This window comes from Dermacentor albipictus, chromosome 1 (assembly GCF_038994185.2).
Source record: "Dermacentor albipictus isolate Rhodes 1998 colony chromosome 1, USDA_Dalb.pri_finalv2, whole genome shotgun sequence".
NCBI lineage: Eukaryota > Metazoa > Arthropoda > Arachnida > Ixodida > Ixodidae > Dermacentor > Dermacentor albipictus.
In genome coordinates, this window is record NC_091821.1 from 237,217,717 (window position 1) to 237,233,286 (window position 15,570).

Sequence of the window (15,570 nt, forward strand, 5' to 3'; positions counted from 1 at the left end):
AAATTAGCTGTTACCAGAAAAGGAAAGTGAGTGTATGGCGGCATTTTCATGTGACACAGGCATGCAAGTACTGTGGGGAAGCTGCTGTATCGGTCGCATACTTCTCTCGATTGTGTGTGCCTCATGCCTTTCCTTGTTCACATGCGATCTAGCAGCTGGAAAATGCATCATACTATCGCAGTTTGGCGATGTACTCAACGTTGGTACTGAAAGATCATGTTTTCTTGAAATGTATTAACCAGCAGAAGAGAAGCGTAACCGCATTGGATCATTTTTTGTGTTCTCGATTACAAACATTGGCACCGTGAAGTCGTATGAAATGGGATCATATCGACAAGGTTCGACTGTATGTACTAAAAATATTACAATGACAAGTGAGGTGTGCTATGACGATAAAATATGTGGCAAACTGATCACAAGATAAATATGTAAGAATAAGAAAGTAGCACTAATGCCTTATCTGGGTCCTTGAGTGCAAGGGCTAGGAAGCATATATTCTAAATACTATCGCCGCAGCAGCCTCTGATAAGCTCTGCTGAGCTGTTGCCAGGGGTACCTGTGTTTCCTGCTTGGAGACCTTTGAGATTTCGAGAGTTCCAAGCAACTACATCAACTCCATAGACTAAAGAGTTGTGGTTTTTTGAGTTGCCCGTGTAGCAGGGCCTACTTTGCCATCAAGTCGGTAAAGTATAAGCATACTGGTGTCGTGTGGGCATTTGAAAGCCTTCTATATGCCTACATGACACCAGTATTACGCAGTTGTAAACCTAATGCTTCAATTTATTTTCCTGTTAATTTTGAATATTTCACTCTCATCATTCAATAGACATTAATTTCTTTTAAACACAACTATTTCATTCAAGTATTCTCTGTAGTTGTCTAATAAGCCATTTTACATTTCACATTCTGTAAGAGGGATATCAAAGTTCAGCCTCAACTAGAGCACGCCACAAATGACGTCATCATGACCCTCATCCCAATAAATAAAAAACTGTGTACACTCACCTTTGAACCGATGTCTCTGACCCTGTGCTGTTGATAGATGTGTTGAGATCCTGCTGCTCATCAGGAGACTGAAAAACATACAGAATAATATCTTAGCAAGCCAAAAGGAACAGGGAGGGTAGAAACCCACACCTTCATGACCATATTTTCGCAAACAGCCAGAAAGGCGGAAATAATGTTACACTTTTTGTCTGTCAAATTTGGCAATAAATGCCAAACTTTGACACAGGAGACAGACGTACCATTCAAAAGACACCAGCTATAGATTTTCTTTAAAACTGCAGCATTAGCATCATGAGCTGTTGTGTTAAGCTGGAAGGTCTACAACCAAACTGCCTATCTGTGGCTACACCACGGACTAAGATATACAGGAGCACCGACTCCACCGCCATGCAATGCATTCGCTCGGGACAAATCGTGAAATGCGGATGCTAGGCATCTAATTCAGTTCTCTGCTCTTTCTCTCCAGTCCATTTCCTAGCATTCATACATGCTTTCTCCACTCCTTCCAAGCCCGGCCGACCGCTCTCCCTGAGTAGCTCCATGTGCCGAGATGCATGGAAACCATTCCATAGGTTGCTCCTGCATGCACTATAGTTGTGGAGAACTGCAGCACTGCACGTCAAGCTTGTCGTCTGCTAGATACTCGGACCCTCGCCCATCTTTATTCGACAGCAATCAAACACCAATTATATGCGCACAAATAAAAAACACGCCAATGAGCACATGCCCCTGCTTTTTCTGCACATATGCAAAGCATTTGTACATGTCCCTAGAGAAGGCAGAAGAAAAATAAAGTTGTACAAAAAGACTTAGCAGAAGCAGATGTTTTTCACATCCAAACGTCTGCACGGAAGTGAAGGTTATGCACTACACACTTTTTGTGTTTGGTGCTTTGTTTACTATTTGTGCTGTATATTTGTGCTGTAGTATTGCTGTAGTATTGCTGTTGTTTGTGCCGTATTTGTGCTGTAGTCAAATGCCGGACGAAACAAGGTGTGTTGACACTTGTGATTGAAAAGGCTGAACAACAGAACAGTAATTTATGAAGTGTTTTGTGCCCTGCTATAAATCTGGGTATGGCAAAGGAAGGGAGAAGTTTTCTCTCTTCGCAGCACCATATTATATACACTGTTGCAGCAGTAGTGAAAGAAAATTCACCAGAGTAAGTGACTGCTTAAAGCAAAGGACAGAATATAGGTATGCAAGACATTTCGAGTAGCACTGGACTTTTGGTAAGTACCGTATTTACACGATTGTAAGTCGACCCCTTTTTTTAAATTTGAAAGTCTGAAGTTGGGGGGTCGACTTACAATCGAAACCGAAACATGGCCCCGCCAAAAAAAAAAGCGATACCAATGGGAGCTACAACATAGTTAGAAATTTATGTTTGCTCTATGGCCCTACCCGTACCTTTTCGCTATCCCGCGTGTTTGTTCGCTTTTCAGAAGGGTTTTTCAACATTTTTGAGAGTTTTACAGTACATGCAACACTCATGGGGGGGTGTCGATAGTTGATGGAAGCGCCGCTGTTCCCATTTGCGGCGGCACCCTCAGAACGGCGGCGCTTGCGGGGAGTATCGGTAGCTCATGTAAGAGCAGACACCGCTCGCTGGTTTCTCTTTCTCTGTTTGAAGGCATTGGTATTGACATGGTATTGGTTTGACACGTTCTACTTGACTGCCGGCTACGTGCTACTTCTATGCTTCCCCAGTCGTCATGAGTGCTCCAGGCCCACTAATCGTTCGGCACTCGTTCACAGCATCGTTCAAGAGGGCTGCCATCCTTTACGCCGAAGAAACAAATCACTGCACAGCGGGCCGCAATTTCGATGTTTCTAAACGGGTGGTGCGAGAGTGGTGACTGCAGCGAAGCGAAATTTTCACCTGAGATGACAAGTGAGAAATTTGCGACGTGCCAAAGTCTGGACGCTCTCTGGAGCTGTAGGCTAAGCTTGCGGCGTACGTCGCTGAAATGCGTGATCGGTCCCTGCCAGTGAAGTGCGACGTGGTCATGAAACAAGCCCGGACCTTCGCCTTAATTTTAAGGTTCTGCCCCGCCGTGAGTACAACGAGTGGCCGGCGGCAGAAGACTGCGAAATTACGCCAACCGGACCTGTCAAAACAGCCTCCCTGACGGCTGCGTGTGGTTGAGTGCATTTTGCGTGGGCCGCTGTTCTGCAAGATGTCCTGGTGCGGTCGTTTGCCAAATTTGAAATTTCGCTCGACCACGACACGCTGTGGGACCGCAGCAATGATGACGATGGCAGCACTAGTGAAGACGAGTAGTCCAGTGACCATGTCAGCTACTAATAAATTTTCGTTATCGAATGCGCCCTCGGGTATGCTCTCTTATTTTTTATTTTTTCCGGTCACGCGATATGGGGGGGTCGACTTACATTCGAGTCGACTTACAATCGTGTAAATACGGTAGTGCAGCAAACATAAAGGAAATGTCCTACTAGACGAAAAGCAAGTACCCCGATCGACTTTGAAAGGAAGCCACTTCTACAATTTTTCGGGGAAGCCAGGCACAACTCACTGATGCTGAATGCCAGAAGCAACCACAAGCCACCTATGTGGAAAGGCAAAAGAATAACAATTTGTCTACAACTGCACACACTATAGGTGCACTCCCTTATTCAGGCACGTGTCGTAATGGGAACTTTCAGCCTTGTCTTCAAGAAGATAATGATTCTCACAATTTGCAGCCTGGACGCTAAAGGAATCTGTTAAGCAAAGAGAATGGTTTGGATACACCTTGCAACAACGATTTGCTGAAGAAGGTGGCTCAAGCAGCTCCACAGCACAAAATGATGAGAGCACGAACTGTTCAAGTGCAAGTCAAAATCACTTTTACAGCAGCAATTTCTGCATCCAGAAAAAGCCAAGCTTCTGCCTTATGCTAGCTCCACAAGGAACGGAGAGAACCGGGTGACACAAAAAGCGGTGCAAGAGAAGTAGCAAGCGACGCATTTCTCTACTTGAAGGACACTAAGATAAAAGTAGTAATAAAAGGCACTAAAAGCTTGTTTTCAGTCTTCTGACATAGCTCGAGACCACACAGACAGCCCATTGTATCCCCCCTCCCTCATTTTCAAGTTTCTTTTTCTTGCATAGTCTTCGTATTTATTTGTTGTGTCTTTTATACCTGTGCATAGAACAATTTCATGCAACCTCCTTTAATAAAGGCACAGCATGGGACCTGTGAGGTATAATTTGAGTAAATAAATTAAAATGAAATGACATGTTATGTCTGCTAATGTCTCTCTGCGACACGCAATATGTATGCACGCTTCTGGCACCAGGGCATGTGCTGAGCAGACGACACACAAATGTGCAAGGAGGTGCGGGAGCATAGCCAGGCACAGTCTAGTACCGTTTCTAGAGCAACGGGTGAGAGACCCAAGCTTGGGGCAGTCATGCACCCACTCCATTGGTCAATTCAAGCAACACGCCCTCTCCATATTTTTCTGCCATGTGTAGTGCTATCTACAAGACGTGTTTAGAACCAGCAACCGGCATTTAAGGATATGCTCCATCCAGACATTCGGAGTCGGTGCTCCTGTCTACCTTACTTCACAGGCTACGCTAATGGAGTCTAAGCGTCCTATTCAAGTAATTACCACCATATTTCTACTGAATTTGCATTTACTGCACTAATTTCCAGCATGTTAGCTAATGGAACTGTCATCAAACTTGTGGGATTTATTTCCAAAAGCTACTGTTATGTCTCGACACCACCAAGGGTGTTAATTGAATGTTTGCCATGTGTCAAACCACCGCACCTCCTAACCAGACGTCAGCGTGGTGTGGACGAGGACTAAAAGCGCTCGCCCCACCATTACCTGGAAACCGGATAATAGGATGAATGGGAGGGAACCATGACAACGAACGGATAAGTGCAGTTAATTAGACAAGTCAAGCCACCACACAAAAGGACCTCAGCCCGCGCCTCACCTTGCAGGCTGAGCGAAAAAGAAAGACAGCGTGCAAACCGGCCGCTGCAGGATTCCATGAAAGGCCCTCAGCCTGCATTTCACCCACCAGACAGAAGCGAAGACTAGGCTGGGCTACGACGAACGAACCAGGTGTCACCGGATGATTTATTTTTTGCCACAAATTCTAAACCGGTTTCTTCGAGGCAAAGTTACTGCGGGTCATGGATAGCCTGGGCGTGGTATAGTAAAGGAGTCGACGATGTCGATTTGCTGCTGGACAGTCTTCAGATTCACTAGTTGACTCACTTAGGGAATACAATAGGGTTAAAAGCAGGTACTTTTCGAGAGGACAGAGCGTCCTGATGTGAACTAAGATGTTAACTTGCTCCTGCATGGAGTGGGCTTCCGCACTGGAGCCATGTAACTAAGCTAAATAAACCCTTTTTCCTTCATTTTCTACAACTTGACATCGTAGTCATGGGCTTGACGGATTCCTTGTCCTCAACGCCACCCTAGCCACAACACTACACAGTAAATTTTTTAATCGATTTTATTGCTTTATTGTATAGCCAGTAGTAGTCGCAATTTCCGGAAAGTACAAGAAATAAGTAATTAGGTTACCTTTAAGGCAACCAGTTCAAAATGCATGCCAACTGCAGCATGTTCTCGGGCGTGAAAAATGGAGACTATTCCAGTCATAGAAAACTTGTGGCAGCCTCGTGGTACTAGATACTACTGACACACACACCACGGTCATGCTACTAAAAGCAGAGTTTATTTAGCATTCAAGAGCGCAAGAGGTGAGAGCAGGTACTTCTGTGTTTCAAAGATAAATGAACTGGAAGGATTTGGCAGCTTTCAGTGACACTGTCAATCTATGGTCTTCAACCACTGCATCAGGCTGGCTGACTGGGGGCATATATGCTCCCAGTGACTTGACGAGTCTTTTTTTTTTTTCACGTCTGAAGTCACGTTGTGCTTGATGTGCGTTTTGAACACTTCATATAAAATGTGCTGTTATTACTATTGCAATCATCAGTTACGCCACTGTACCACCTGCACTCTTTTCCTTCTGCCTAAGACTACGTGTTATCAGTGGCAAGTGAGTGCGCACTCACTAATGTGCTCAGCACCTTTTGCGCCTAAAGGCTGTTTCACATGAAACGATTTTTGCCGCACCGGAAGTGCGATTTCGGTCGCATGCGATGTAAATCACAGTGACAGGCGTTGAACACCCCCCCTAAGACTGCGACCAAGCGGTTGGTCACACGCCGCCTTAACTGCTGTGATCTTTCGTCAAAGTTGCGCCGACAGCTGCGAGAGCTACAGTCGAGCCCACTTGTAATGAACCTGAGCGTCATGCAATGTCAGTTCGTTATATCTCGAAGTTCGTAGTAAGTGGACCACAGCTTAAAAAAAATGGCTAGTCAAAACACAAAATTTATTGCTTTGCAAAGAAGTCCGTGATGCTCATTCGTTTCTGCAGTGCAGGTCCAATGAGGGTGATCACCATTTATTTAAAGCAAAAGCGTGCTCTTCGCTGAGGCCCTAGGCATAGACAAGTTGCCCGAGGCCTTCTATGTAGCCCATTGCTACTGGTACGCTTATGGGCGCTGGCTCTGAAGTTTCGTCGTTATTCGATTCCTCCGCGTCATTCTCCGCCCACACTTCACAAACGATACCCTCCCTCGTTCGTGCATGGTTCCGTAATATCAGCGTTTTCATCAGCAAAAATAAAGTCATCCCAACCAATGTCGTGGCCTCTCATGTCGGAGTCGATAACGTGCTGCCACAAGTCACCGCCGGACCGATCATCTTCGAAAGCATGAGGCTCAGCATCAGGCTCGGCATCAGGTACTGCGTCGACGAAACCGGCCTTGCGGAAACAGTTTCACAAACAAACAGCCGTCACCTCCGCCCAGGCCGCCTTCATCATCCCATCGGCCGAATACAGTGAAACTCGAAGTGGCAAGTTGGCGACCGGGTGGTCAACAGCCATGAGCAAGCCCTCCACAATGCGGCGCCTATACAATGTGCGTATTATGCCCGAATCAAGCGGCTGCACTTTCGAAGTGGTACTGGGCGACAGGAAAAGTAGACTAACTGCTGTCAGAGAAGTTCGTCGAGCACGAGCAGCACGCGCCGTCCTTGCCTCTGCATGTCACGGTCAAACTCGCATAGCCACTCTGCGAATAAACTGTGCATCATCAACGCCTTAGTATTGTGCCTGTAGCACACAGGTACATAGCTGTAAAAACAATGTGGCCTCTGATTTTCAGATTACAAAGGACATGCGCCGGATGCTGCCATCCATATTAGCGCACAGAAGTATTGTAACGCACACTTTACCTGTGCTTGCCACAAGCACATGAGTTGCTTTTCATGGTGTGCATCTTGTCCGGCAGCCTCTGATAAAATAACGCAGTTTCGTCTGTGCTATACATGTCCTGCTCCGCGAAGCTTGTAATAACGACTCGGTTTCTTACAAGCCAACTGGCAACGCTTTGGTCACTCACCGAAGTCGCTTCGTCAACAATCAATTTAAAAACAATCCCATGCCACACTTTGAGTCAATGTAGCCAGCCATTGCCTGTGCAGTGCAGAAGTCAGGAACACAATGTTTTTGGCTTTGCCCAGCATTATTGGTCCACTTATCAGAATGTTGCAAGCCTATGAGTCGACGAACCACTTAAGTAGCACCTCCTCTACGTCTGCATAGGTGGCCTTTCGCAGGTGCTTTCTGTTCATCGAGTCGCCGCAAGAGCTGGCTATCTTTTCCTTGCTCTTTAGAATCATCAAGAGGGTTGATTTTGAGGCGCTGTACTTTTCACCAACTCAGTTTTTAGCACCTTGAGACAGTTCTGTCAAAATGGCTCGCTTCTTTGCTATGTCCAGCGCTTTTCGTTTTGTTACCGCTGCAGGCACAGCATTCCTGTCCGACATACTGAAATACAACTCGGGCCTGAGTAGAACAACGTAGGACGTCGCGCAGAAGCGAGGAAGCATAGAGACTAGTGTGTGGCCTCACGGTAACGGCCAGAAAACGAAACTTCTGAACTTTAGCTGGCGCCGTAACGCGCCCCTTGAGACAGCGCGGGAGTTGCAAGAAAGAGTGAGGAGAGGAGAGTGGAGTTGCGAGGATGGGCGACAGGGTGACCTTGGAAGCCACTCGCCAAGGGCAAGGCGTGACGGCGGAGGGAGGGTAGTGGTGACGAAACGGATAGTTCGCCTTCGAGAAAGCTTGGAAAAACAGACCGCGTGCACAAACAAGTTGTAGGTACTCGTTATCTGGCATCGCGGTGCCGGGTTCACACCGTCCGGTCACTGTAACTTATCCACAGGGCTCAAAGACGTTTGTTATACCTGCGATTTTGTGCCATTGAAATAATGTATATTTTGGCAGTCACACGGTCTTATTCGTTTTACGCGCAAATTCATCTAAGTGGGGCCGTTATATGTGGGCTCGATGGTATTTAGCCATTCGCATTGGGAAATGTTGCTTAACAAGCCCAGAACAGTGCAACTAATCGAGTGTAGCCCTACAGAGATGTCCCCAGAGCCGGAGGACACGAAAATCAAGGGCTAGGACCAGCTTGATGCCGGGTGCTCCATGCATAATTTTATCACCACTGATGACAACCTTGCTACTTATGGTGCACAAACGGTCGAGGTCATTCCCAACAAGGCCACTTCCAAGGCTGCAAATTCCAGTGATGAAGCTAACAAATACGGCGGGGGCAATGACGAGCAGCCACCAACGGCTGCTGAAATGCTGCATGCTCTTGTCATCATGAGACGTGCTGTGGCCACGAATGAGTTCAGCAACGACATGTGCGTGCATTATTATGGATTTGAATAAAGTCAACTGGGACATCTAATGGACAAAGAAACAGAAGGACAACAGGGATTTCTTCCGCCAAAAATAAAAGGGTTGTTCTCAGCGAGTTTTTTGCTTCTCTATATAAGAAATTTGTTGGTGTGAATTTCATTAATTTAGCTTACCAGCTTTCAATGTATTTTGGTGATACTACAAATGTCCGATAACATGAATATTTTTATTGACCCCGTGTGATTTGTATCGTCGAGATTCCACTGTGTGTGAAATTTTTTTTTGCTGTCCCGTTCACTTCGTTAAAAGGATGGGTTACTGCATATCATAATATGGATGCATGACATGAATGACATGGTATGACATAGATGATGAGCTTTCATGGCACGAATGAATGACGAATGCCATAATGACATAAATGACATGGCAATCAATCATTACTATCATTCAGAAGCAGAAGCGAGGAGACTGGTTACATAGATGCCTCATGCATGATGCATTTTTTCGTAGGCTTTCAATGTGTTGCTACATTGCTTCAATGCTAATCGCATTAATGTCAACCATCATCAAAAGATGGATTCTGCTGGGTTTCTTTATTTGTAGCGCAACCGAGCAATTGAAGCTAATTACCATAATTGTGGGGTCGGCAGCTGCTTAAAAAAGCAGAAAAGGTAGGACACAAAATTGTCGTGACAGTACTCCTTTAACCCCTTCTGTGCCATGCTATTATCCTAAATTCGGGCCAAAAATGACATTTTTTTAATCACACGTTGCAAAGCTTATGCTTCACAGCACTATGCGAGAAAATGAAAAGTGTTGTTGACAAGGAAATGAAAACTGAAAGAAAATTAGCCATTGTCAATGAGCTGAGCTCGTCCCATGGCATTTTTACCATAAATGCACAGAGAAACTTGGATCATACTTATCAGAATGTGGCAGTGAACGGGAGTTCGATATATGTGTAGTAGAGATATTTTTGCGTAGAATTTCCAAGGTGATGTAACAAGTGTTTAATATGGACAATGATTTGATATATCCAAGAGTGATATATCTGAGATCGACTGTACAGTGAAACCTCGTTAAACCGTAGTTGACCGAAGCTCGGAAAAAGTACGTACTAAAACTGTAATACTGTAATGAGCCGAAATAGCGTGAGATCGCCCACTTACCTGTCAAAAAAGGAACTCAGAGTGAGTGCGATGAAAGGGCAAAAAACGTACAGTATTTATTCAATTCGTGCGACAAAGAGCTGTCATTTTTGTTTGATGCCGCGGCAGTCTAGTAGCGACAACACTCGCCTCAAACTCACTTAAGCCGCAAGCCAGTTTTTCCACCAGCCCTCTTTTCTCGACAAACACCCGCATGAGGCTGACATAACGTGCACCTTCTGCCACTGTCGAGCCTGAATCGCCCATGCTGTCGCTTTTCGTGTCATCCTCATCGCTATCGTTAGGCGACACTTCAGCAACAACAGAGGCAACTATGGCTTCGTCGGACACATCAAGAGAAGTCTGAACTTCGCTGTCAAGGTCTCCGAAGTCGGTAAAGGAAATGCCTTCTGTAACACCGTGCCGCTCCGGCACTTCAGCAAGCAGGGTCTCACAATATTGGTCGACGGCGTCAGAAGACTGGTTGACGGTGTCTTTAGCATCCTCTGCATGACCCGCACACACCGTGAATCCAGCGCACTTGAAGCGGTTCTGCATTGTCGCCAATTCAACATGCCGCCACAAGGATTCCAGCAGGTTAATTGTGCCCACCAGGTCAATTGAAAAAACCTTGCCACACTCAAGGGCTAGAAGAATATTGCGCAGCAGATTCTTTTGGTAGAGCTGTTTCACAGCCCAAATGACACCTTGGTCCAAGGGCTGGGCAGTGGCTTGGTGTCAGGAGGCAGAAACACCAACTTCACAGCCGCAAGGTTATGAAGCGCGACATGTGCCGATGCATTATCCAAGATAACAACTTTTCTGTTCTTCGCCGCCAAACAGCACTCAATGAGGCGCATGTACTCCTCAAAAAGTTTTGAAGTCATCCATGCTTTTGTACTGCTACGGTAGACAACCCGGACGGCACTCAGGCGTCTTTGAAACATCTCGGCTCGGCCGACTTCCCAATCATGAGAAGTGGAAGTTTTTCAGTTCCTGACATGTTCACTCCAAATGCAACTCAAGTCCTGTCCTTGGCATGCCTGCCACCGGTGCATGTCTCACCTTTAAACACAAGCATCCTGTATGGCAGCAGCTTGAAGAACAGGGCCGACTCATCTATGTTAAAGATATCGTTGGGCACATAGTCCATCAATATGTGCCTCAGCTGACCATTTTGCCATTGTTCTGCGCCATCCAAATCGCCAGCAGCACCTTCTGAAACGGTTCTTGTGTTTACGCTGTGCCTCGCCTTAAACCTCGCCAGCCAGCCATTGCTGCATACGAAGTCGCCGTGGTTCATCTGCGAAGCGAAAACCAGGGCCTTCTCTACAAGTAAGGGTTCACTGACAGGCAAGCTTTTCGACCACGCTGCATTTAACCACTTCACCAGCGCCTCCTCCACATCAGGAAAAGTCGAACCTCGTAGGTGACATCTTTTCGAGGTCGCAGCAGCACTGCCGAGCAATTTTTCCTTCGCATTCCAGATGCCACACACCGTAGTTTAGATCCCTCTCACGTGCCAGCACCGCCTTCTTTGTGCCACATTCACTAGCACGAACAATGTCAATTTTTTCTTGTATGCTAAGCAGACGGTGTTTTTGTCTGAGCTTCAGCATGACGCGAGTCCTGGCTTGCACGATGCCACAACGCTCTCCTAGAAAATAAAGAACGCTTTCTGGCACGGCACCAAAATGATGGTGATGTGGCTTCACCCTTCCAAGCGCCCTCTGCGTTTGCACTTGGAGGCCGTTGTTCAGATCTCTGAGGCTTGCTGTTCTGCCGAGTCTACCGACGAAGACGATGTACCGCCGTGATCGCGGGAGAAGTGTAAACAATACTTTTTAATTGATACGTACTGAATAAGCTGGTACGGTTTGTGCAGACACAAAATGCATTATGTTCAATGGCGGCTGAGTCGGGGATTTGACTTTACTAGTTTTAAAACGAAACTACTGTTCAAGCGGATACGGTTTAACGAGGTTTTACTGTACAACTGTGCAAAGCTGAGAATATCACACAAATGCAATGGGACTCACAGCTAGGTCAGTGCTTGTTTGTTTCTTGAGAGCCGACACAGAAGGGGGCTGTCGGTTCGCAAGGCTGCCCTTGGCAGCCAGCTCAGCCTTAGCTTTGGCAGCAGTCGAATCCAGAAGCTCAGTATGAGGCACTGCTCGATCAAATGCATCGCCCGCGCCACGCCGCTCCACTGTTGATCTCCGCTGATCGCCAGAAACTTCATCAGGGCTCAATTCACACCTCAGGCAATCATCACTGTCCAGTTCTGCATAGGCACAATCAATCACAACATCAACACAACTCAGAATGCCTGCACAAACAACACAAAAATATTTTGCATCAAATACAACTCTTGCAATTTTAAAGGGACAGTAAAGAGAAAAATTAATTTCTTCTGTATCAGTAAACAAGTCTTCTAAAATATCAAAAACATCCCTCTCACCACGATAAGACGCTTGGTAAGCCAGAAAAAGCACAATAACAAAAACACGGGTGACGATGCCTTTTTGAAGCTCCCGCAGCACCTCGCCGAGACGTCGTAGGTTATGACAGCGTCTCCTAGGGCCTAGTTAATTCTTTAGTGTTAAAGATAGACAGCATTGTGTTTTAACGAAGCCAAAGATTGAATATGATGAGTTTTGGGAGCTTTTGCTGAGCCAGTGCTGCCGAAATAAGAAAAAAAAAAACATTGAAATCCGTGACGTCACAGTGACATACTGGCGTTGGAGATTTGACATGAAATACAGTAACTGAAACTTAGACCTTCATATTCTCTTTTAATAATCAACCTATTACAGTAACACCTCGTTAATTCGGATTACACGGGACCGGAAGAAATGTCCAAATTAACCGAATCCCGAATTATCAAGTGCATCAAGAAAACAAACAAACGCTTACCACGTCAACACGCATTTATTTACTCAATCAATGAGCCAATCCCGTTGTATTTTGCAAAAATGTAGTGCGGAAGCTGAAATTGTCTTCATCTCATGGCTGATTAGTGCTCACAGCATTGAAGGCCTGGCCACTTTCTTCCCAGCATGGCCAGGGCGCGCGTCTTCATCCGAGACGGGCATATTACTACAGCACGCGCATCCTGATTAATTTTTCGCCAGTGCTCATCACTGTAAATCGCGATATAGCCGGTGCTCTTCATTCTCGAAAGCTTGTCAAAACAAAACTACTGTTTGCAGCAACTGCAGCCGCTGCCAACGCGATCATGGACGGTGACCTTGCGGTCTTGAAGGCACGCAGGCAATGCATGCACTCAGTCAAAACGAAAGTACCGTTTGCAGCAACTGCTAACGAAACCGTGATCGCTAACGACGCAACCATTGACGGTGACTATGCAGTTAGGAAGGCATTCGGCCGACGTGCACATACCAAGTCAAAACGAAACTAGTTTGCTGTAATTGCTGTGGATGAAACTGCGGCGGCTGTAGACGCGATCATGTATGGCAACCATGCAGTCATGAAGGCACGCAGCTAACGCAAAGCCATGCGTCGTGGTAAATGCAAGATTAAAGGCTTTAGAGGCACAAATAAGCACGAAGCATTCTAGCGATGCAGACTTTACCAATTCGTTTCCATGGACGCTAGCGCCATTTCTGCTCTTTTGCGGCACTCCGGTGTTTGTCGAGCTCCAAGAGTGTCCAAATTAACCAATGTGTGGCCAAATACTTCCTAATTAACGAGAGTTTAATTGCACTAAATAATGCATACACCTGCCGGGACCAAAGGACGAGTCAGAATTATCCAATTTTTCAAATTAACAAGGGTCAAATTAACGACGTTTCACTGTATTTGGGAATTAACGACAACAGAGTTTTCAAAAAACAACTTTCTCCGTCTAAACTGATTTAGTATTTTGGTTTAGTGACCTTTAATATTGTAAATTCTAGAAAAGATTGAGCATAGTAAATTATCTTCATAATGAAATGATCATGATCATTTACTGATAACATCAAGACAATTAGTACACTCATGTCAGTGACCATTCAGCACAAGGTAATTATATCAGGTACTGGCCAATGAAATGGATGACTTATCAGCTTCTCTCTTGGATGGAAAAAAACAAAACCACAACAGATTCAAATTAAAGGAACTTTATAATTTCTCTTGTAAAAAGTGTCTAACACCTGACAACAAGTATGTTATGTTGTAATTCTCTGGCCAAGCTTATCTTTTGCATCAGCAAGCGAAATGAGGTCATCTTGAGATAGGACACTTTTCTTGAACTGTATGCTATCCTATGATGCTTAATATTTTACTGGCAAAAGAAGTAATCCTTCTATTCACTTCTCAATTCCAGGCAATCACCTCTTAAGTGCTGAAGTATACCTTAAAACTGTACAGCCGTCCAATACTTGAACACTGCGCAAGTAGCGAAAATCTGGCAGAACAGTGAAATGGGCACTGATAAGCAAGTGCGCTTAAAGTGCACGCAAGTCATAACATCGTCTGCCAGACCATTCCATTCACTGCAACATAACTGCCATACCCCAAGATGCTGTCGGCGCTTGAGAGACATTATTGAAATATTGGCTGTACAAGCATCAAAAAAACAGGAAGAGTGAAAAAACCACAAACCCGAAAGAGGAACTGCAGGAGGTGGTGGCCTTCGCTTTTTCATTTGAGGTGTAAGAAGTTTCATTGTATTATCATAGGGTAACTGCACGGGAACACCAGCCGCTTTCTGCGTCTCCGTCAGGCAGTTCTCAAGCAGGATGACCTGCACATTGAAGAAGTCAAAATGGACCAGGCCCCATATCAACATCCTAAACATTCTAACCAACTTTGCAACCACACAATATTTTTTATAATGTTCAAGATTACAGGAAAATGAAAATTAGGGATGAATTTCGCAGTGTGGCCTACAATAGTGACCTGCGTGGCACCTCACTTAAAAGCAAAGGCATAATTTTTTTATTGTGGTGAAAATCACTACCACACTATCAAGCATTTCATTTATTCACTGGTGAACCAACTGATCAAGAACAGTGCTTTTCTCTTGCCATGGGTTCCTTATTGTATGATTTCTTTGTGAAATACAAGAACGATGAAAATCCCATAAAGGTGACAATGGTTTTCCAGCTTCCTCACAAATATTAGTTGTTTTATGCAGATTATATCACAACTGCCCATAAAAAGAAGTGTGCCCTTACTTATACAGTCCAACCCACTTATAACAATATTCAAGTGCCACAAAAATTTCATTGTTATAACCGATGACTGTTATAACCGGGTTGCATGAAAAAATCAAAACACTCGTTTAAATGCTTCCTGGGCGCTCTGATCGCACGTAACAAGCCGCAGCTGTTGGCGTTAAAGGGATACTAAAGGCAAATGCAAAGTCAACGTGAACTATTTAAATACCATTCCAGAAATTTCGCAACGCTTGTTTTGTGTCAAGCAAAGACTTACGTTTATGAGAAAATTGCATCTGAAAGGCCCAAATACCTTTATCGAAATTCAAATCTCCCGCCAACCAACCGGGGGAGTGGTGACATTGCATACACCATCACCACCCTAATGGCACCCGACAGACGGCAGTACCGAGCCAAGACGGGTTTCGCGTTTCTTTTTTTCTTTCTTTTTAATTTTTCTTTTTTTCATCATTAGGGCGTGCAA

The 15,570-nt window shown here is 45.2% G+C and overlaps 1 protein-coding gene across 1 annotated transcript in view; it reads right to left on the reverse strand.

Moving 5' to 3' along the window:
- The window catches only part of Spn (protein phosphatase 1 regulatory subunit spinophilin), a 96,476-nt gene that overhangs the window by 35,457 nt on the left and 45,449 nt on the right, over window positions 1–15,570 (reverse strand). Inside the window, exons 12-14 of the mRNA XM_065430946.2 lie at window positions 14,530–14,671; window positions 11,961–12,205; window positions 1,006–1,073 (exon numbers count right to left, since the gene is read on the reverse strand). Coding sequence (XP_065287018.2) covers window positions 1,006–1,073; window positions 11,961–12,205; window positions 14,530–14,671 — 455 coding nt within the window. The remainder of the gene's footprint in view (window positions 1–1,005; window positions 1,074–11,960; window positions 12,206–14,529; window positions 14,672–15,570) is intronic.